This window comes from Halichondria panicea, chromosome 4 (genome assembly GCF_963675165.1).
Source record: "Halichondria panicea chromosome 4, odHalPani1.1, whole genome shotgun sequence".
Classification (NCBI taxonomy): domain Eukaryota; kingdom Metazoa; phylum Porifera; class Demospongiae; order Suberitida; family Halichondriidae; genus Halichondria; species Halichondria panicea.
This window is the reverse complement of record NC_087380.1, coordinates 4,388,131-4,409,461: the sequence shown is the minus strand read 5'-3', so window position 1 is coordinate 4,409,461 and position 21,331 is coordinate 4,388,131. Positions and strand designations below refer to the sequence as shown.

Below are 21,331 nucleotides of genomic sequence, written 5' to 3'. Positions count from 1 at the left end.
GAACTACGTACATTTGCATTAATTTATCTACACAAAATAAAGCAGAGGCTCAATCATAACATCTTAGTATACCGCTCACCATCCTCATTTGTCCTGCCAATTTCAACTTCTGGAACACCCCCTCCTGCACTTGTGAACGCCATGATACTCACATTATAGGCAGTGTTTGGTGTGAGACTATTCACTGTGAGCGAATCGCTATCAGCTGCGTACATTTGTCCACTCACAGGACACCCAGTTTCTCCATCGCTCTCAATAGAAGAGTAGTTAACCTGATGAGAGAATTTAGTTGTTAACGTAATACAAGAGAGCCCTTTGCTTCTATGGAAATAGCGTGCAATAACAACTAGCAACAGGTATAGCAGTCACGGAAGCTCAAAGCTTATGTTTAAAATGGTGGCGAACATTTCGAGAGAGCAATCAATATTAGCACTAACGGGTGCTGATGCCTCGGTGGATATCATAAAGTTACTAGCTATTACACTGATGATGCCTAGCAACCTCTTGATGAGGTGGGCTCAAAGAGTGGGGAAATGATCAACCATGCATGATTGTTGCTAAAAGTTTAAAGTCTAAAATTATTGGCTGCAACAGTGAAGGTTTGCAGCTCTTTTCTCACTCTTGCAACTACCAATAGCTAGTGTTCTAGTTCAGAACTAATTACTAGTAGATCAGAAACACTCCATGAGCAATTGCATTTTTCGCATTCCAAGTAAGCAAAACTGGGAATAACTCCAGAACAAAGCTCTGCAAATCCATGAGAACGTGACTAAAAGCTTATAGGAGCTCTTACTTGAACTTCATTGATCCTTGAGCAGCTTTAGCGGTCTACACAGATACACACACACTACCGTACGTATACCTCGCTGGGCATGCGCAACTCACTATGTAATGTATCCTGTTGCCATTATCACACAGTGGTTGTATCCATTCAATTTCTAGGATGGTTGAATTATTAGCATCATAGGTCACCGTCAGGTTGCGAGGAGCACTAGGAACTACATGGAGTTGAATAAAAATGTTAGTGGTGTAAAATTCTACAACTCTTGATACCTGACTCCATTGTAGAGAATTGTGTGGTAGTAGAAAAATTTCCAACACCAACATCTGTAGCTGCCTGAACTCTGAACTCATACACTGTATACGGTGCTAGAGAGGAATATCAGTTAAATACAGTATCACTGCTTGGGGACAGTAACACACAAGTACTTACTTAAATTTGTTAGATTAGCAGAGTTTTGTTCCCCAGGGACTGTTTGAAACCTATTGACCATGTCCTGCCCACCAACAATACAGTTGTCAAGTGAATTGTCGAGAGTGGTATTGTCTACAGTCTGTCTCTTCCTTCTAGCGCTGCTTGGCTCAGACATTAGACGAACAGCTACAAAATTGATAGTGTAGTTGCGAATTACTCCATTTGCATTGGGCGGACGGGTCCAGCTGACGAGTACTGAAGTGGCTGTGGTGTCATTGGGACTGGGTGGGGCCGGTGGAGGTACAGGACCAGGAGCTGTGCATGTTGTATGTGATGAGTGACTTTTACAGTTACTCTTCTAGGTCATACATCAATGCTACTTGTACAGTGCATGTTAATAGACAGACTTTACATGTTTAAAAAGATTTTGTCAATGCAGGAAACAATTAAAGTGTACAAGATACGAAAACAACTCACTGTCTTCGTCTGTCAAAACCATTTGCTCTGGAGTACTGTAGGGTCCAGATCCCACATTTGTGACACCTCTCACTGATATGTTGTATATCTGACCTGGTTCCAGGTCATTGAGTATGATGAACAAGTTTGAAGTGTTGACTATTGTCGCAGTAGAGATACTGAGTTGTTCATAGAGGACCTCATAAAAGATAATTATTCCATTCCGGTTTATCTCAGGAATGTCAGTCCAATTCACTCTGACTTCAGTAGAGGACAGCACATTAGCCGTCACATTTCGAGGTGGGAGGTCTGGGACTGCTCATAACAACGACATAATCAATGATAAAAAAAATATATATAACCTCACCATCTTCCTCTGTCATTTCCCTCTCCGCTTGGCTGTAAGGTCCTGGTCCCACACTGGTGTAAGCTCTCACTGAGATATTGTAGTCTGCAAACTCGTCCAATCCAGTGATATTTAAAATTCGTATGTTTCCATCAGTGAAGTTACTTTGATTCATGGCATCAAACTCTCCGTTGTACATCACTTCATAATGAATGATGATTCCGTTCCGATCAATTGCTGCAACTTCTTGCCACATTACACTGATCACAGTAGAGGACACTGCCATAGCACTGACATTACTAGGTGGAGAACTTGGTACTGTGTATAATTAAACAGTAAATGAAAGTGCAAATGTTGCATGTACACAGTCAACTCACCATCTTCATTGGTTTGAGAAGTATTTGAAGATATGTTACCACATCCAGCAGAGGTCAACGCACATATGCTGACAGTGTAGTTGGTGAAGGGAGACAGTCCTGTGATAGTTATATTGCCTGCATTAGGGTCACTCTGGATAGATGGATTGCTCAGGGTGCCAACAGTTCCCAAAAAGGCACCCATTATCGGATCATGTGAAACCTGCAAAAACATTGTTCACAGCTTAAATCGTTTCATTTCAGTACTGAAATTACCAATCAGCAAAACAGGTATTTACGTATCTATAGCGTGAGAACTACATGTATACATAATCTACATTCAGCAGCATGATCACACTCCAAACTTACGTTGTAGCCAGTACGGACCCCAAAGTTGCACCGAGGTGACTCCCAAGTGACTTCAAGAGAGGTGGAGCTAAGTGTCTGGACTGACAGACTTCTTGGCTCAGTCGGTACTGTAAATACGAAAACATGGTAATAAGACAAATTGCTAGGAGAAAAACTCACCATCTTCAGGTGTACAAAACGACCTCGGTAGAGAAAAGAGTCCAGGCCCCACAGAAGTCTCTGCCTGCACTCTGAACTCGTACACGGTGTAAGGAGCTATAGAAAAAGTTTATCACCTTACGTGCACAATACTAATAGTACTCACTGAGGTTTTCCAAAATGGTAAAAGTAAGTTCCCCAGTAACACTGATATTCCTATTGATGTTCTCCATACCTCCAACCACACAAACGGGATCAATGACAGTTGGCATTGGTACCTGCCTTCGTCTCCGGGTGCTCATTGTATCATTGGACACAATGAAATAGTTTACGGTGTACTGAGTGATGATACCATTTGGGTCAACAGGTGGATTCCAGGAAACATTGGCCGAGAAAGGAGATATTACGGATTGATTATCTGGTGGCCGGGCGACAACTCCAGGAACTGGAAGGTAAAGATAAAATTATTACGAGCATGACGCATCAAAATAATAATTTACTTACTGTCTTGATCTGTTACCACAGTGACAGGATCACTGTAAGGTCCTTCTCCTACTGTTACAGCTGTGACCTCCACAGAGTAGTTGGTGAATTCCATCAAGCTCTCAATAATCAATGAGCGATTGGTCACATTGATTGCCATTGCCGGGTCTGTTTCCATAGTGACTCTGTACAGCACAATATAAGACCGAATAATCCCAAACTGAAAATTTTCTCGTGGAGGGTCCCATTCGACTCTTATACTAGTCGACGATTCGCTGTTCACAGTAACATTTTGAGGAGCCTCACCAGGAACTGAATATAATGACATAATATTTATAGGCACCACTTGGGCATGTAATAGTAGAACGTACCATTTTCGTCGGTACGTTGAGTCCTCTCAGTTATAGGACCCCTGCCTACTACTGTGTTAGCCGAGACAGATACATTGTAGATAGTAAAGTTGTTAAGATTTTCTAGTGAAACAGTGAATGTTGCACTAGAGACCACCATAACATCATGAGCACTGTTTTCCTCTTCAGTTATGTAGTACTCGATTGTGTAGTTGGTGAGAATGCCATTGATGTCCATCTCTACTGGTGGCTCCCATGAAACATTGAGAGAGGTAGGTCCTGTTGCTATCACTTGGAGGTTCCTGGGAGAAGAGCCAGGCACTGTAGAGTGGAAAATACATAACTATAGAGTTAATTTTAAAGGTTTACACTATCTAACCGTCTTCCAGAGTTCTCCTAAAAATCTCCACACTGTAAGGTCCTGGTCCAACACGAGTGTAAGCTCTCACTGAGATGCTGTACTCCACATACTCTTGCAGACCAGTCAGAGTTACAAAAATGTTTGTAGTGTTGACTGATCTTGTAGTAAGTACGCCATTAAAGGTCATCTGTGGTTCATACATGACTTCGTATTCAATGATGATTCCATTCTGTTCCATTTCAGGAATTTCTGTCCAGTTCATTTGGATTTCAGTGGAAGACAGCACAGAAGCTATCACATTCAGAGGTGGACTGGCTGGAACTGCACACAGAGGAAAACATGACATACTTCACACAGGTGGTTAAAATAAACCTCACCATCTTCCTCTGTTACTTCCTTTTCTGCTTGGCTATAAGGTCCGGGTCCCACACTGGTGTAAGCTCTTACTGAGATATTGTACTCAGAAAACTCGTCTAATCCAGTGATAGTGAAATTTTGAATGTTGCCGTCAGTGAAGTTACTTTGATTCATGTCATCAAACTTTCCGTTGTACATCACTTCATAATGAGTGATGTTTCCGTTCCGATCAATTGCTTCAACTTCTTGCCATGTCACTCTGATCTCAGTGGAGGATACAGAAATGGTATTGACATCAATAGGTGGAGAACTTGGCACTGCATAGTTAGACAGGAGGAAACAGGCAATAATAGTACAAGTGTTAGTTACACTGTTAACCTACCATCCTCAAATGTTCTCCTGACAACACCCACACTGTAGGGTCCTGCTCCATCATTAGTGTAAGCTCTCACCGAGATGTTGTACTCCACGTACTCTTCCAGCTCATAGAGAACGGTAAACAAGTTCATCGTTGTTATTGTTGTTGTTGTATTGAGCACACCAAATGTAATTAGTGGCTCATACATGACTTCGTATTCGGAGATGATTCCATTCTGGTCTATCTCAGTAACTTCAGTCCAGTTCACTTGAATCTCAGTAGAGGACAACACAGTAGCCGTCACATTCTGAGGTGGACTAGCAGGAGCTGTAGAATGTTACGATACCATTACTATCTTACCATTAATATTTTTCAACTACACTCAATGGTGACACTCACCTGCCCCTCCTGTTCTTTTCATTGAAACTTCACTGAAGGGTCCGGGCCCAACCATGGTGTAAGCTCTCACAGTTATATTGTACAGAACGAACTCTTCCAGCTCGGTAATGTTTGCAGTGAATGTATCTCCATCCATAGTGAAAACACTTCCATTAGTGAAATCTAAAGTACTCTTGTACAACACTTCATAACGAGTGATGACTCCATTCTGTTCTATTTCAGAAACTGCAGTCCATGTAACTTGGATCTCGGTGGGTGACAGTGACATAACATTATCAATTGTTGGTGAACCAGAAGGAGCTACAAGTGGAATGTTATCATAATCACCTTATCATAGTTGTCTAATGATTAGGGGTTGGTAGATTATGTTCGAGATATTGCCTATTATGTATGGGGTGCCAAATGTGTTAAAATAAAATAAAATGCGCGTATTTATATATCCATGATATATCCACGTGTGCATTTATAAAACAAGAAGGTTAAATCAATGGTGTAGATTTATAAATCCCAGCCCAGATTTATAAATCTTGATCTCAGTGGAGGACACTGCCCTAGCACTGACATTACTAGGTGAAGAACTTGGCACCGTATAGTAAATGTGATATGTCCATAGTTAACCTACCATCCTCAAATGTTCTCTTGACAATCCCTACACTGTGAGGTCCAGCTCCGTCATTAGTGTAAGCTCTCACTGAGATGTTGTACTCCACGTACTCTTCCAGCCCAAAGAGAACAGTAAACAAGTTCATCGTTGTTGTTGTTGTTGTTGTATTGAGCACACCAAATGTCATTAGTGGCTCATACATGACTTCATATTCAGTGATCATTCCATTCTGGTCTACTTCAGGAACTTCAGTCCAGTTCACTTGGATCTCAGTAGAGGACAACACAGTAGCCGTCACATTCTGAGGTGGACTAGCAGGAGCTGTATTGATGGCATAATAATCAAGTGATGTGTGAAGTTAGTTTCTGATAAATCTGCCCGTTTTTTCTAGCCGTCTTGCTACCGAGAAACTAGCCTCGATTCCAGCCCGAGTTGTTTCTAGCTAGGCCGACAACTAGGCCTGGTGTTGATTGTATCTGGGCGTGTATCTGGGCGTGGTTAGGAACCAAAAAACAAGAAGCAGAGAGATTTGCAAGAACAACACACCTATCTACATGGGCCGGCAGTGTTGGTCCTACCTACTAGTTTGTAGTCCATCACAAAGGGCAGTGAGTGAAAGCAAGAGACTTGCCATATCATGTTGAAAACCATGGCAAAGACGTTTCTTCCTTCTGACAAGAGCTGGGCCTGTTTTGCAATGAGAGTGGGGCCTTCTTGTGAAGCAGACAATGTATACGTTAATCTGAACAACTTAAACTTGCAGTAGCTAGCTAGCTAGATAATCTATGGCTAGATTTCAGTTACTTCAGAGCATACACGGAGCTAAATTACGGTATTAAACTTATACGGTGAAATATGACAGGAAACAAAGTGTGAAGAATCTCTGCTTTGGTTTCCGGTTCCTGCCACGCCCAGATACAATCAATACCAGGCCGTATTTTTCAACTTCGTTCTATTAAAAAAAAATCGGCCTGGGACCGAGGCTACCGAGAAACTGGATTATTAGTGCTTACTCGACTATAAGCGTATCTTTATTTTAAGCGCATGCTCAACTGCAGGCTTTTTATACTCGAATTGAAGCGTTTTTCCAATTATGCAAAGGTTATTAGTGAAATTTGAGAGCTAATTTTGTTTATCTATGAGCTAGTTAGCTTGTACAGTGCATGATAGCTATATAGCTGGTGATATCCATCTGGAAGGACTCTCTGGGCATACTGTTACCTTGTCTGATCATGCTGAGAGAGTTTGAGACATGGATGAGGTCCTTTTATTCCAAGTTCCTGGTCAATGTGAATGTTTTTGATTTAAATGATGTAAATGAACTGTAAAACGAACTGTAACATAATAGTATGATATAGATCCAGTTAGGGTTGCCTGCTTGCTCACTTTCTAGCCAGCTTGCGAGTCAGCTCTCATCACAGAGAGACATCCGGTTGTTGGATGGGGCTCGAAATGACTGCATTATAGGCGCATTCTCGAATATAAGCCATAGAGGTCTGCCCAAAAGCGCATGCGCATCCAGTTTCTACAGTATTGTTTTAAGTTTCACATTACTCAACGGAAAATATTGCAAGCTGCTACTATAGATGTACTAGATGCAAAATGACATACCTGTTTCCACAGTAGTGACTGTGACGCTACCAGGTGCACTGTCCCCAATGTCATTGAAAGCAACCACTGAGAAGGAGTAAGCTACTCCAGGGTGTAGGCCAGTGATGTTTACAGTCTCCACTGTGCTGTTGATAGTTACGTCAGTCCCTCCAAGGAATGATGGTCTGGTGTAGGAGACTTTGTAACCACGGATGGGGGCATTGTTGTCGTGAGGCTCCACCCACTCCAATATCACACTAGTTGTTGTCACTTCTACAGCTGTCACATTCTGTGGTCGCTCAGGAGTTGCTAGAAAATTAGTTAGGAATGATTTACATGCTTGTAATCAGTGTAGTAAAAAGTGTTTGCGATACCTTGGACGAATACAAGGACAGGTTCGCTTGACACAGTGTCATAGTTTGGACTAGTAGCATTGCAAACGTACTCCCCAGAGTCATTAACCATAGCCATGTTGATGGTGAGGGTGCTGGTCACAGATCTGTCTCCCATGGTACATAACACAGTAGTGCGATTCTCATCATCCCGATTCTGAAGAATTACATGCACCATGCAAGACAAATTGATGATGTACCAATGAATCAGTTAGCTCACCTGTGTTCCGTTGTGGACCCAGATGATGGTAGGTACTGGAAATCCACTGGCCGAACAGGTGAAAGTGGATGATTCAGAGATGCTTACATTCACAGATAAAGGGGGAGTGTCAATGATCGGACCAACTGTAGATGGACGAACAGTTAAAAACATAGAACATACCTATAGGTGAAACGTTTCGTTTAACACTCACCATATACAGTAGTATTATCAGAATCACTGCCTGCTATGTTGGTGACTTCACACTTGTACTGCCCACCGTCTGTGGCTCCACTCACATTCACAGTTAGATTAGACATGTCCCCCACAATTTCGTTATCGTAAAGTCTCCTCCATGAGAACATGTTTCCAGGACCACCCATGGCAGAGCAGGTGAACGTCTGAGTGTCTCCTTGAACTGTTATAGACATACTAGGTGTGATAGACACACTAGTCTCAGGTGATACTGCAATTAAACGAGAATGATTGGATGCATTCATGTATGCTCTTAACGTTTAGCTAAAATGCTATTAAACTTACAAATAAGCTCTCCTGGTTTAGATTCTGCCGTGTAGTTGATATTGTCCACAATGATCGAAGCAACACATATGTAGTTGCCTTCATTGCCAAAAGCAATAGGATTAAAGGAGAAGTTTTGTCTAAAGCGGTCAAGATTATCGAACCGCATATCTCCAATTTTGTCCCAACGATAGTCAGGTGCAGGGAACGCAGAAGCTTCACAGGTGAATGTTGCATTGCTAGCCACAGTTCGAAGTAGCTGACGTTGTGGATTAGCCACGATGTATGGATGAATGTAGAGAGTGAAATTGGTACTGCCATTACCAGCTGCATTACCGACAACACAAGTGTACTCTCCTCCATCACTAGCATTAACTGAAGCAAGAAATAGTGTAGACTGCATTTCTCCAGGAAGATTGATTCCGTTTCTTTGCCACTGGAGGTTATCAATTCCACCACTTGCAGAGCAATTTAGTGTGACATTTTCATTCAGCACACCAACATTAGATGGACTTGCGTCAATCATTACTTCACCAGGAGTCACTATATAGAAGTAATTATCAATCAAGACTAACATTCTAAAGAAACAGAATCCATGCACTAAGTACACCATGCATTATCAAAAGCAACATGCACAGAACTGAAGGATTCCAAACCTACAGTACTTCGTAAGCTTCACAAACAGTTACATAAAACTCACATATCAATTCTCCTTGATTAGACTCTGCAGTGTAATTGATCATGTCCACCATGATTGAAGCAACACATTGGTACAATCCTTCATTACCAAAATTTACAGAATTGAAGGTGAGATTTTGTGTAAAGCGTTGAAACTCGGGATCACCAATCTTGTCCCATCGATAGCTAGGTGCAGGGAATCCCAAAGCCTCGCAAGTAAATGAAACTGATTCTGGGACAGTTGCTAGTATTTGTTGTGGATGAGTTACAATGTATGGTTGTATGTAGAGAGTGAGAAAATTGCTGTCATTGCCAGCTGCATTGCTGACGACACAAGTGTACTCTCCTCCATCGCTAGCATCAACTGAAGTGAGTTGTAGAATGGGTTGAGTCATTTCATCGAGATTTTCTCCATTTCTTTGCCACTGGTATAAATTGCTAGGTCCACCTTGAGCATCGCAAGTGAAAGTGACACTGTCATTACGCATTGCGATACTTGTGTTCAATGCAATCACCACATTACTTGGAGGCACTGAATGTGAACATAATATATATACGATGAGTACAGGCAAAAATAGAGTGCAGGTTGAATTAACTTTACCTATCACCACGACTGTAGCAGAGTCACTTGACACAGTGTCATAGTTTGGGCTGCTAGCATTGCAGACGTACTCCCCAGAGTCATTGAGCATGGCCATGTTGATGGTAAGGGTGCTGCTCACTGATCTGTCCCCACTTGCTTGGGTCACGCTAGTGCGATTCTCGTCCACTTGATACTACAGAGTGTCATAATAAGCACTTAAAAAGCATGACAAAATCTTACCTCTTTTTCGTTAAAAAACCAGGTGATGTTAGGTACTGGAAACCCAGTTGCAATACAGTTAAGACTGAGAGCATCGCTTGCACTCACATTCACAGATAAGGGTGTAGTAAAAATGATCGGTCCAACTATTTAGTGAACAGAAGTTAGATTAATCGTAAAATGTACATCCTTACCATTAAGAATAGCCACTTGAGAGTCATTGCCTGCCATGTTACTGACTTCACACCTGTACTGCCCACCGTCGGTGGCTCCACTCACATTCACAGTTAGATCAGACATGTTCCCTACAAATGCGTTATCGTACAATCTCGTCCATGAGAACATGTTTCCAGGACCACCCATGGCAGAGCAGGTGAACGTCTGAGTGTCTCCTTGAATGCTGTTAGCAGTGTTGGGCATTATAGTCACACTGCTTTTAGGCGAGACTATAAATATGAAAATAATGTTTGGTGCTAGGTTATTGATTTTCATGTAGGGGATAAAACATGCATGCAATCACAACACTCTCAGTGAGGGAATATTTTATTTGCATGCTCTGGTATAATTACTTATAAGCAGCGATGATGGTACAAATACGTACTGCTGCACCTGCATATGGTATTACACGTTCCATTTAACTTCTGTACCCTCTGAAAATTGATACACACATGTAAGGAAATATCTCCGGCCATACTGACTGACTATATACACTAGCTCACAAGAGAATGCAGGGGAGTGGTTAGAGTTTACATTAGAAACATTCCAATATTACACTCCCGATCTAAAACTATGTACAGTTTTGCTACCATGATATTAATTGGAGGGCAAAACCAGTCATGTGAAATACACTAATGAAACAAACTATCTGGTAGGGAAGCAGCTTTACACATAATTGCTATCCTAAGTTTCAAATCTTACAGTTATAGAGGGTATTTCTAGGCAACAATCAACACGTAGGGTATGTATAACTGACTGAAATGTGAGCACCTATGACATTGTATAGTTGAGATATCCATGGCAGTTTCCCACACACGAGCTTACGATATCGGATTCTCATTAAGAAAAGGGAGACTCATAACTAAGGTATGGTTGGATTGCACAATAAAAGCCAGTCACGAGAACACATTACAGTATAATAATCCATCATGATAACAGTTATGTACACGTACTACACGTATACTTTCCCCAATAGTATTACTTTCATTAGCTTACAAATAAACATGTATAAAGTGCTAAGGGGTTTGCTTAGACTAAAGAGTTACTAAAATGTTTTGTAAACACATTTAAAATATACTTACACAATGCGATCAACAATAAACAAATGGTACATTCTAAAGCAGTTGTTTGTCACAACACTACTACTTCTGTGTGTACTGACATGCAAGAACAAGATCTAGTGGTTACCACCCACAGACAAACACAAGCCAGGATCTTTCAGAAACCTCACAAGTTACATGTACATAAAAAAGCGGTGGAAACCTTGGTAGGCTTTTAGCTGGGAAACCATATATACCACTGGTGAAAAAACAACAAGGAACATCACACAGCTAGCTACACGCTAGCTAACCGAACTGTTTCTACTCGAAAACTTACTTCCCAATCCAAATGTGTTTTACCGTTTATCAGGTTTCGAATGCGTAACTATACAGCTCTATTGCGTTTTAACTATGTACTGTGTATTACGTGCCAAGCATGCAAAATTGCATGTGCATGATAAAGAGTGTATTTTGTTTGCAATCTATGACAAAACTCGCAATTTACAATCAAAAAAAGCTCACATTTGAAACTCGATATACGGTACATAAATACCCTATATTAATTATAGCCATACCTACCTGTCAGTGTTGCATTTTGAGATCTGACCTCACAAAGCTCGGGAGTACTCACGGCACATTGGTACATTCCTGCATCTTGAAACGTCACATTCTCATTCCCTAAATTCAGTATTGCATTGACCGATAATGGTGACATGCCACTTCCACTTCCAGAGTTACTGTCAGAATTGAAGACCTCCTGTACGTTACCACTCAAGTTATACATGAACCAGCGGGTGGTTGAGCTAAGTGATGACTGTACGTCACACATGAAGACAGGAGAATTATCACCGACATTGCTCCTCGCTTCCAGTGGAGTGATTGTCGGTGTAATGACAATCACAGTGGAGTTGGAGAGATCGCTGTCAGTCACACTACATGTGTATGTACCACCGTCTTCGTAACCCACACTGTTGAGAACCAGGTTCGACACAAAAATAGTGTTTTCTTCGTAAAAGGTTACATTTTCGTTTTCGTTAAGTTGCCCGTTAGGGCCATTCCACACAACAGTAGTAGTATTTGAAGCACCAGAGACATTGCAGGCCAGAGTCACATAACTACCAGGATCGACTGCTTGAGAATTAGTGACCGACACTGATGTGCAGGTTCCTGCATGAAAATAGTAATGGAGCATACTAATCTAAATGTTTAGATGTAAGCAGCGAGATCTAGATATCTACCTACCTCTATCCACTAGTGTCAACAGGCTGAACACAACCACCATAGAACTACACATCCACAGAGACATGTCGTGGTTTTCACTACGCACACTTGCCAGGGGAATATATAGATACAGAATCTACATCTGCTAGATTCTAAGATCTGGCTGTTTTACTTTAATACACAAGCGCTTTAGCACAGATCAATACTTAACTGCTAACTTGAGGTATGTAATGACTCCTACACGTGTAGATAGTTTTTGTGGTTTCTCACTTGATCATTAGGCGTGGCATCCAAGGGAGGGTCTGGCTTCCAGCAGTACAAGCTTTTAGGTTGAGGCGGGTATTCGAGACTATACAGTAGTGTAGTAGAAGTCAACACCATACCCAGGCCTGCTAACAGCTTATAATTACAGCTTGTTACCATTTTGTAGTACCCATGCCTCCAGAATAAGGTCGAGCCAATTTCACCAGTGTAGATCTATACTGTACATACGTACATGTAGTCTACATGCCATGGCCACACAATTATAATGTAGAGCATCAAACATCATTCTGTTGCTGGCTCGGGATTTCCTCCGCAACAAATAAAAACACTAGAAAATAGTATAGTGTAGCTCATCAATCTCATGAATAAACGCTCATAAACCTAACAAATCACTCAGTTTATAAAAATTAATGGATGGCTTTCCATAGGCGTAGTTTTCAGGCTAAATTGTCGTATATTTCTTCTGGATCAGTTCTATTCACCTCAGTGTTACCATTCCCACTTTCTGAAAAGTCTGTGGTTTCATAGGCTTCATTCTGCGTGCAGTCATAATTTCCTCTGACATTTTTAACAATGGGGATGGGAATCTCCTCATACGTAACAGAAATAGTATCGTAAGTTGGGACCGAACTTTGGTACGTTAAACCTGGAATGTCATTGCGAACTGACCTGTAGAAAAGAAACCATTAATATTTGACCATAATTATAATGACATAAAGCTTACATTGCTCCCACTCTTTTGTGTTTTCGTACCAGGTAAGTAGCAACGATCACACATGTCACGATGATCAGGAGTGCTAATATCGAAATAACTGTTGCCCCAATCACTGCACCAGTGCAATCAGTACTGGGGATACTGACTGAAGAAACTGTGTGTATAATTATAGGCATAACAAATAATTATAAACAACATGCACTGTTTTAACATCGCTAATAATTATTTTCTAAGCTGTAGAAACCCACCTATATGGACACATGAAGCCAGTACTCCCACACTTGTGAGCACTACACAGCAGTAGAGGCCACTCGGAGCCTGAGCACTGGTCATGGCACTCAAACTGACGGTCATCTGACCTCTGCTCACACGCAACTCTCCTTCACCAATAGATGAACCGTTTGGATAGTACCACTGTCCCATACCACCATCCACTCCTGAGTCCAACTGTCGGCAACAAGCAGCAAGGTCTGTGTGACAAACAAGGTTGTTCTCTCTCACGGAAGATATGTCTATCTCTGTAAGTCCAGTCAAGTAGTTTGTGGAGGACAGAGAAAGGTAGACTGGGGGAGGGACTGTGCGTGTGCATGTGTATCATTGTATGGTTTCTAGTTTGTGCACACGTCTCTCTATGAGTTTGAAAGGACTCACCCTGACAAGACGGTAGTTCGCTCCAAGACCCAGTGGTTAAGCAAGTGATCATTGAACCAAGGTGAATAAATCCTGCATGACAACTATACCTTACTGTAACTCCAACGATTGTGCTGGTAGGATTATCTGGAATTCCATTAGGAATAGAGGGAGGGGGACCACAGGAGAGAACTGTATAATTGTACACTATAAAAATAAACACCGCCAGTCATAAGAGTTGGAATCAATCAACTCACGGTTGCAAGCAATTTCCCCTCCACTCCATGTTCCATTGGACTGGCATGTTTTTGTAGTTCCTCCTAATAATACATATCCCTCATCACAGACATGTATAGCCACAGTTCCTTCCAGTGGGGGAATAGCAGCTGAACTGTACATGATCATTCCGTTTATAAGTATAAGGACAGGGCATGAAGCTGCAAAGGGAAGAACAAGCAATCCTTTTAACAATCCCACAAGCACGTACCCCAATGCTTATACTGAGGCATGTTTGTATTAGTGAAGAGTGTTATACGAAGGTAATGATAAACACTTTACCCGTATTCCTCGTACGACTATCTCGAGAGTATAATAAAGAAGTGAGCAATGTGGCAGTTTACCTGAAAACGTCCTCATCACAATCTCTGTGCCTATTGTGCCTTCAAGTACATATGGAATCTCGGTCACAAATGGTTGAACATGAATTTGGTAGTATGTGAAAGGGTCAAGTTGTCGAATGCTGACCATTGTTCCCGTTGTCGTCAGCTGTGCATACCCGGAACTAGAGATAGTTCCTGTTTGAGGAGTGCTACCTTTTGTATAGTACACTACGTAGTGTGAGATCGGACCATTAGGTTTAGTGGGAGGGTTCCATGTGACTATAATTTCTGTAGATAAATTAGCTTCTACTGTTAGGTTCACAACGGCTGAAGGATTGGTGATATTGGTTCGTACAAGTATTTCCTCCACAACCGAACCTTGCAGGTTCGGGTTGCCAATTGCTCTAACATGAACAGTGTAGTTGGTGAACGGATCAAGGTTCATTACATCATAAGTCGTGTCAGTGATCTGATTGACAAAAGTGTATCCACTATCATTGATAGGGAAATTTTGGATAGCACTTGCTATTGTATAGTAGATAATATAGTTAATTATTTCAGAGTTCGGAAATTGTGGAACATCCCAATTGACCAGAAACGATTGGTGGCTTGTGGTTGTACCAACAAGGTTTAAAACACTAGTAGGTTCTGTAAACACGAAAGTAAATAATGATACATCTTCCAACTGACTTAATGTAGTCTACTCACCAATTGATGTAGTCTTTTCTGTAAGAAACATCACAGTACTTCTAAACCCAACTCCTCTCCCGATATTGTAAGCATACAAGCTCACAGTAAAGTCAGCAAATGGGACACTGTCAATGATAGGCACAGAGTAGCTCTGACTATCTCCTGCCAAGTTAATGGAACTGCTAGCAGTGCTAATACCCCTAGTAACGGGGTAAGGAGAGGACTGCTCAGCAGTGTAGTTTAGCATGTATCTGTATGGTCCATTTCTCTCTGACGGTCTCATCCAGGTGACCATAATAGTAATTCTGTTGCTGCTGCCATCTCTACGGGTTGATGTGATATCCAGACTGGATACCGGCTCAGGTGCTAAATGTAGACAAAAACAGATGGAAATAAATATATTTACAGCATCGAGTGATGACGTACCATCTTCATTGGTTTGAGCAGTGTTTGAAGAGATGTTGCCACATCCAGCAGAGGTCAATGCACATATGCTGACAGTGTAGTCGGTGAAGGGAGAGAGTCCTGTAATGATAACACTGCCTGCATTAGAGTCACTCTGGATGAATGGATTGCTCAGGGTCCCAACAGTTCCCAATGGATCAAAGTTGCCCAGTATCGGATCATGTGAAACCTGTACATAAAATTAAGTTACCAATCAGCAAAAACTGTATTTGTACATGAGAACGCTATACCTATGTACATACTCGTATTTTAGCAAGATGACCATACTGCATTCTTACATTGTAGCCAGTACGGTCCCCAAAGTTGCACCGAGGTGACTCCCAGGTGACTTCAAAAGAGGTAGAGCTAAGTGTCTGGACTGACAGACTTCTTGGCTCAGTCGGTACTGTAAATACGAACATGGTAATAAGACGAATTGCTAGGAGAAGAACTCACAATGTTCAGGTGTAGAAAATAACCTCGGCAGAGAAAAGTTTCCAGGCCCTATAGAAGTCTCTGCTTGCACTCTGAACTCGTACACAGAGTATGGAGCTATAGAAATAGTGCATCACCTTACGTGCACAATACTAATAGTACTCACTGAGGTTTTCCAAAATGGCAAAAGTACGTTCCCCAGTAACATTGATGTTCCTATTGATGTTCTCCATACCTCCAACCACACAAACGGGATCAATGACAGTTGGCACTGGGGCCTGCCTTCGTCTCCGGGTGCTCATTGTATCATTGGACACAATGAAATAGTTTACAGTGTACTGAGTGATGATACCATTTGGGTCAACAGGTGGAGTCCAGGAAACATTGGCCGAGAAAGGTGATAGTACGGATTGATTATCTGGTGGCCGGGCGACAACTCCAGGAACTGGAGGGGTAAAGATAAAATTATTATGAGCATCAAAAATAACTTACTGTCTTGATCTGTTACCACAGTGACAGGATCACTGTAAGGTCCTTCTCCCACTGTCACAGCTGCAACCTCCACAGAGTAGTTGGTGAATTCCATCAAGCTCTCAATAATCAGTGAGCGATTGACCACATTCATCACCATTGCTGAGCCTGTTTCCGTGACTCTGTACAGCACAATATAGGATCGAATGATCCCGAACTGAAAATCTTCTCGTGGAGGGTCCCATTCGACTCTTATACTAGTCGACGATTCGCTGTTCACAGCAATATTTTGAGGAGCCTCACCAGGAACTGAAATTATTCATAATCTAAATAGGCACATTTGGGCAAATAATTAGTAGAACGTACCATTTTCGTCGGTACGTTGAGTCCTCTCAGTTATAGGACCTCTGCCTATCACTGTGTTAGCCGAGACAGATACATTATAGATAGTGAAGTTGAGATTTTCTAGTAAAATAGTAAATGTTGCACTAGAGACCACCACAACGTCATGAGGACTGTTTTCCTCTTTAGTTATGTAGTATTCGATTGTGTAGTTGGTGAGAACACCATTGATGTCCATCTCTACTGGTGGCTCCCATGAAACATTGAGAGAGGTAGGTCCTGTTGCTATCACTTGGAGGTTCCTGGGAGAAGAGCCAGGCACTGTAGAGTGGAAATGAATATAATCAATTGGTTTACACTATCTATCTAACCGTCTTCCAGAGTTTCCCTATCAATCTCTACACTGAAAGGTCCTGGTCCAACATTGGTGTAAGCTCTCACCGAGATGTTGTACACCACATACTCTTGCAGACCAGTCAGAGTTACGAACATGTTTGTAGTGTTGACTGCTGTTGTAGTAAGCATGTCATTAAAGGTCATTTGTGGTTCATACATGACTTCGTATTCAATGATGATTCCATTCTGTTCTATTTCAGGAATTTCTGTCCAGTTCACTTGGATTTCAGTGGAAGACAGCACAGAAGCTGTCACATTCTGAGTTGGACTTGTTGGAACTGTACACAGCAAAACTTAACATAATTCACACAAGTGATTAAAATAAATAAACCTCACCGTCCTCCTTTGTCATTTCCATCTCTGCTCGACTGTAAGGACCAGGTCCCACACTGGTGTAAGCTCTCACTGAGATATTGTAGTCAGAAAACTCGTCTAATCCAGTGATAGTGAAATTTTGTATGTTTCCATCAGCGAAGTTACTTTGATTCATGAGATCAAACTCTCCGTTGTACATCACTTCATACATAGTGATGTTTCCGTTCTGGTCAATTCCTGAAACTTCTTCCCATGTCACTCCGATCACAGTGGAGGATACAGAAATGGTATTGACATCATTAGGTGGAGAACTTGGCACTGCATAGTTAGACAGGAGGAAACAGGCAATAATAGTACAAGTGTTAGTTAGACTGTTAACCTACCATCCTCAAATGTTCTCCTGACAACACCCACACTGTAGGGTCCAGCTCCGTCATTAGTGTAAGCTCTCACTGAGATGTTGTACTCCACATACTCTTCCAGCCCAAAGAGAACAGTAAACAAGTTCATCATTCTTATTGTTGCTGTATTGAGCACACCAAATGTCATCAGTGGCTCATACATGACTTCGTATTGAGTGATAATTCCACTCTGGTCTATCTCAGCAACTTCAGTCCAGTTCACTTGAATCTCAGTAGAGGACAACACAGTGGCCGTCACATTCTGAGGTGGACTAGCAGGAGCTGTAGAATGTTACAAAATCATTACATCTTACCATTAATATTTCTTAACTACACTCAATGGCGACACTCACCTGCCCCTCCTGTCCTTTCCATGGCTACTTCACTGAAGGGTCCGGGTCCAACCACGGTGTAAGCTCTCACAGTTATATTGTACACAACGGACTCTTCCAGCTCGGTAATGTTTGCAGTGAATGTATCTCCATCCATAGTGGAAACACTTCCGATAGTGAAATCTAAAGTACTCCTGTACAACACTTCATAACGAGTGATGACTCCATTCTGTTCTATTTCAGGAATTGCAATCCATGTAACTTGGATCTCCGTGGGTGACAGTGACATAACATTATCAATTGTTGGTGAACCAGAAGGAGCTACGTATATGGAATATTATCATAATCACCTTATCATAGTTACACTAATGAACTCACCATTCTCAAGTGTCCTATTGATAATCCCCACACTGTAAGGTCCAGGTCCCACATTGGTGTACGCTCTCACTGAGATGTTATACTCTACGTACTCTTGTAGGTTGTTGAGAGTGATGGACAAATTTGTTGTGTTGACTGTGATTCTACTGAGCATCCCATTGAACGTCATTAGCGGGTCATACATTACTTCATATGTAACGATCAATCCATTCTGGTCTATCTCAGGAACTTCAGTCCAATTGACCAGAATCTCAGTGGAAGATAACACAGTAGTCATCACATTCTGAGGAGGACTGGCAGGAGCTGCATTAAGAGGGCATTTGTTTGGAGCCAAATAATTATGCATTCTAAAAATGTTTACCTCTAGAATAAACTACAAAGTATGTTTGGCAGCATCTTTAAATTTCAAGTATTACCGATATATAATTTAATGTCATCGTACGCATGAACTAAAAGTGTAAGCCCTAGCTGTAAAATAAAACGTATGAAGACTTGTAAACATCCCTATACATGAAACATGCTCAATAATTGATCTACAGCAAATGCCTCTTAAAAATTTTTTTGTCACGAAGAACAAATTCTTTACTGTATAACACAGATATAGAATCTTGTAACATATCTGCGTTATACAGTAAAGAATTTGTTCTTCGTGACAAAAAATTTTTTATGGGCTAGAAACCTTCAATAGAACTGTCTATCTACTTCCTTCAATCCACTTTCGTTTGTTGTGATATATCATAGTTTTACTGAGCATATACAATGTTATCCAAAGCCCCCAGATACCGGGGGGATATTAGCGCATGCGCAAGCAGTCGATACCAGGCCTACTTCCCTAAGTGAAGTGGGAAGTGCGGCCTGGGATCGAGGCTACAGTAAAGCCATGCATAATAGCTACATATGTAGACTGAAAGGGGGATCCGTGGCACCCTGGGATCCCTAATTCAGGGTGTCATACAGGATTTTGAAGTAGAGGGGGAAATAAGAAAAAATAACTAGAAAATGTTGCTAAAAAAAGGTCAACTGTTATTTCAATACCTTGTTAGTATGTAAAATTGCCAGTATGTACGTACCCCAACTAGTACCTGAATGCAAATTTTAGGGGGAAATCTCCCCTTTCCCCCCACCCTTGTATGACACCCTGCCTATGGATCCCCCGCGCTGTCAAGTGTAGGTGGTAGTCTTTAGGATGCTGGTCAGGCAGAGCATCCACATGCAAGAAAGGGTTAAAACAGCAGCCATGATAGTCCGATTTGACCAGGACCTAACATGAGGACAATAGACAAGAGTGGTATTTTTGGGGCACTCTTGTTGTTGAAAGAAGCATAACCTGTAATCAAACACAAAGGGCAGCACCTGCCATACACGAGCATGTACTTACCTAGAACAAGTGTTTCTTCGAGCTTTTACGGAGTAAGCATCCATATACGTACTGTAACGTACACCTTTTAGTGATATTTTCTCCGAAATTCGGTTTCTTTAGTGAATATTTGAGTGATTATTATACAATCACTTGCTGGCCTATTTTTCAGACATTAACTGGTGACGAGTCTAGCTCCGAGTGTGATGAATTTATTAGAACGTCGCTGCACCAATGATCCTTTTAGCAAATAATTGAGCTGCAAAAGCTATCAATCCCTATGGATCCATGAAGCATATTGACTTACAACGCACACGCCAAAATTTAGCTCCTGAACATAAAAATTATTCAAGGAACTGCCTACCTGACCCCATAGTCTACTCTGTACACTCAGTGACCATAACATTGCAGTATTTACTACAAAACACATGGGGTAAACGATAGCCCATTCTCAACTTACTATCTTCGTCAGTAGCTTCCACTGCAATTGGACTATAGGGTCCAGGTCCCACACTGGTGTAAGCTCTCACCGAGATACTGTAGTTTGCAAACTCGTCCAATCCAGTGATAATGAAACTTCGTGCGTTTCCATCAGTGAAGTTACTTTGATTCTCAAACTCTCTATTGTACGTTATTTCATACTGAGTGATGTTTCCATTTTGGTCAATTGCTGCAACTTCTTGCCACATCACACTGATCTCAGTGGAAGACACTGCCGTAGCACTGACATTACTAGGTGAAGAACTTGGCACTGCAATAATAGTGAAAGTGCAATTGTTAAATTTAAATGTGTCCATAGTTAATTTTAACTCACCATCTTCAAATGTTATGTTCATAGTTCCGACACTGTAGGGTCCTGGTCCCACACATGTGTATGCTCTAACTGATATGTTGTACTCCACATACTCTTCAAGCTCATAGAGAACAGTAAACAAGTTCATTGTTCTTATTGTTGTTCTATTGAGCACACCAAATGTCATTAGTGGCTCATACATGACGTCATATTCAGTGATGATTCCATTCTGATATATCTCAGAAACTTCAGTCCAGTTCACTTGGATTTCAGTAGAGGACAACACAGTAGCCGTCACATTCTGAGGTGGACTAGCAGGAGCTGCATTGAATTAAAAAGC

At 41.5% G+C, this 21,331-nt stretch overlaps 1 protein-coding gene across 7 annotated transcripts in view; it reads right to left on the bottom strand.

The window, feature by feature from the left end:
• Positions 1-21,331, bottom strand: part of LOC135334596 (phosphatidylinositol phosphatase PTPRQ-like) — a 42,832-nt gene that overhangs the window by 7,654 nt on the left and 13,847 nt on the right. For 3 of the 7 annotated variants that reach the window (XM_064529841.1, XM_064529842.1, XM_064529846.1), the window contains 19 exons: positions 21,013-21,312; positions 20,659-20,949; positions 18,842-19,144; positions 18,485-18,784; positions 4,794-5,096; positions 4,432-4,728; positions 4,073-4,375; positions 3,715-4,014; positions 3,365-3,655; positions 3,027-3,305; positions 2,882-2,977; positions 2,723-2,829; positions 2,375-2,576; positions 2,019-2,315; positions 1,673-1,966; positions 1,214-1,510; positions 1,054-1,149; positions 886-998; positions 80-272 (listed from right to left, as the gene is read on the bottom strand). In XM_064529841.1, the coding sequence (XP_064385911.1) occupies positions 80-272; positions 886-998; positions 1,054-1,149; positions 1,214-1,510; positions 1,673-1,966; positions 2,019-2,315; positions 2,375-2,576; positions 2,723-2,829; positions 2,882-2,977; positions 3,027-3,305; positions 3,365-3,655; positions 3,715-4,014; positions 4,073-4,375; positions 4,432-4,728; positions 4,794-5,096; positions 18,485-18,784; positions 18,842-19,144; positions 20,659-20,949; positions 21,013-21,312 (4,662 nt within the window). Of the gene's footprint in view, positions 1-79; positions 273-885; positions 999-1,053; positions 1,150-1,213; positions 1,511-1,672; positions 1,967-2,018; positions 2,316-2,374; positions 2,577-2,722; positions 2,830-2,881; positions 2,978-3,026; positions 3,306-3,364; positions 3,656-3,714; positions 4,015-4,072; positions 4,376-4,431; positions 4,729-4,793; positions 5,097-5,168; positions 5,469-5,790; positions 6,094-7,383; positions 7,672-7,736; positions 7,912-7,974; positions 8,100-13,009; positions 13,363-13,417; positions 13,563-13,656; positions 13,984-14,059; positions 14,231-14,295; positions 14,476-14,658; positions 15,286-15,345; positions 15,694-15,753; positions 15,962-16,070; positions 16,178-16,227; positions 16,324-16,372; positions 16,652-16,698; positions 16,987-17,043; positions 17,341-17,390; positions 17,694-17,751; positions 18,049-18,113; positions 18,414-18,484; positions 18,785-18,841; positions 19,145-20,658; positions 20,950-21,012; positions 21,313-21,331 lie in introns of those variants that run through there. The other 4 variants (XM_064529843.1, XM_064529845.1, XM_064529844.1 and 1 more) reach the window with 4 other exon arrangements.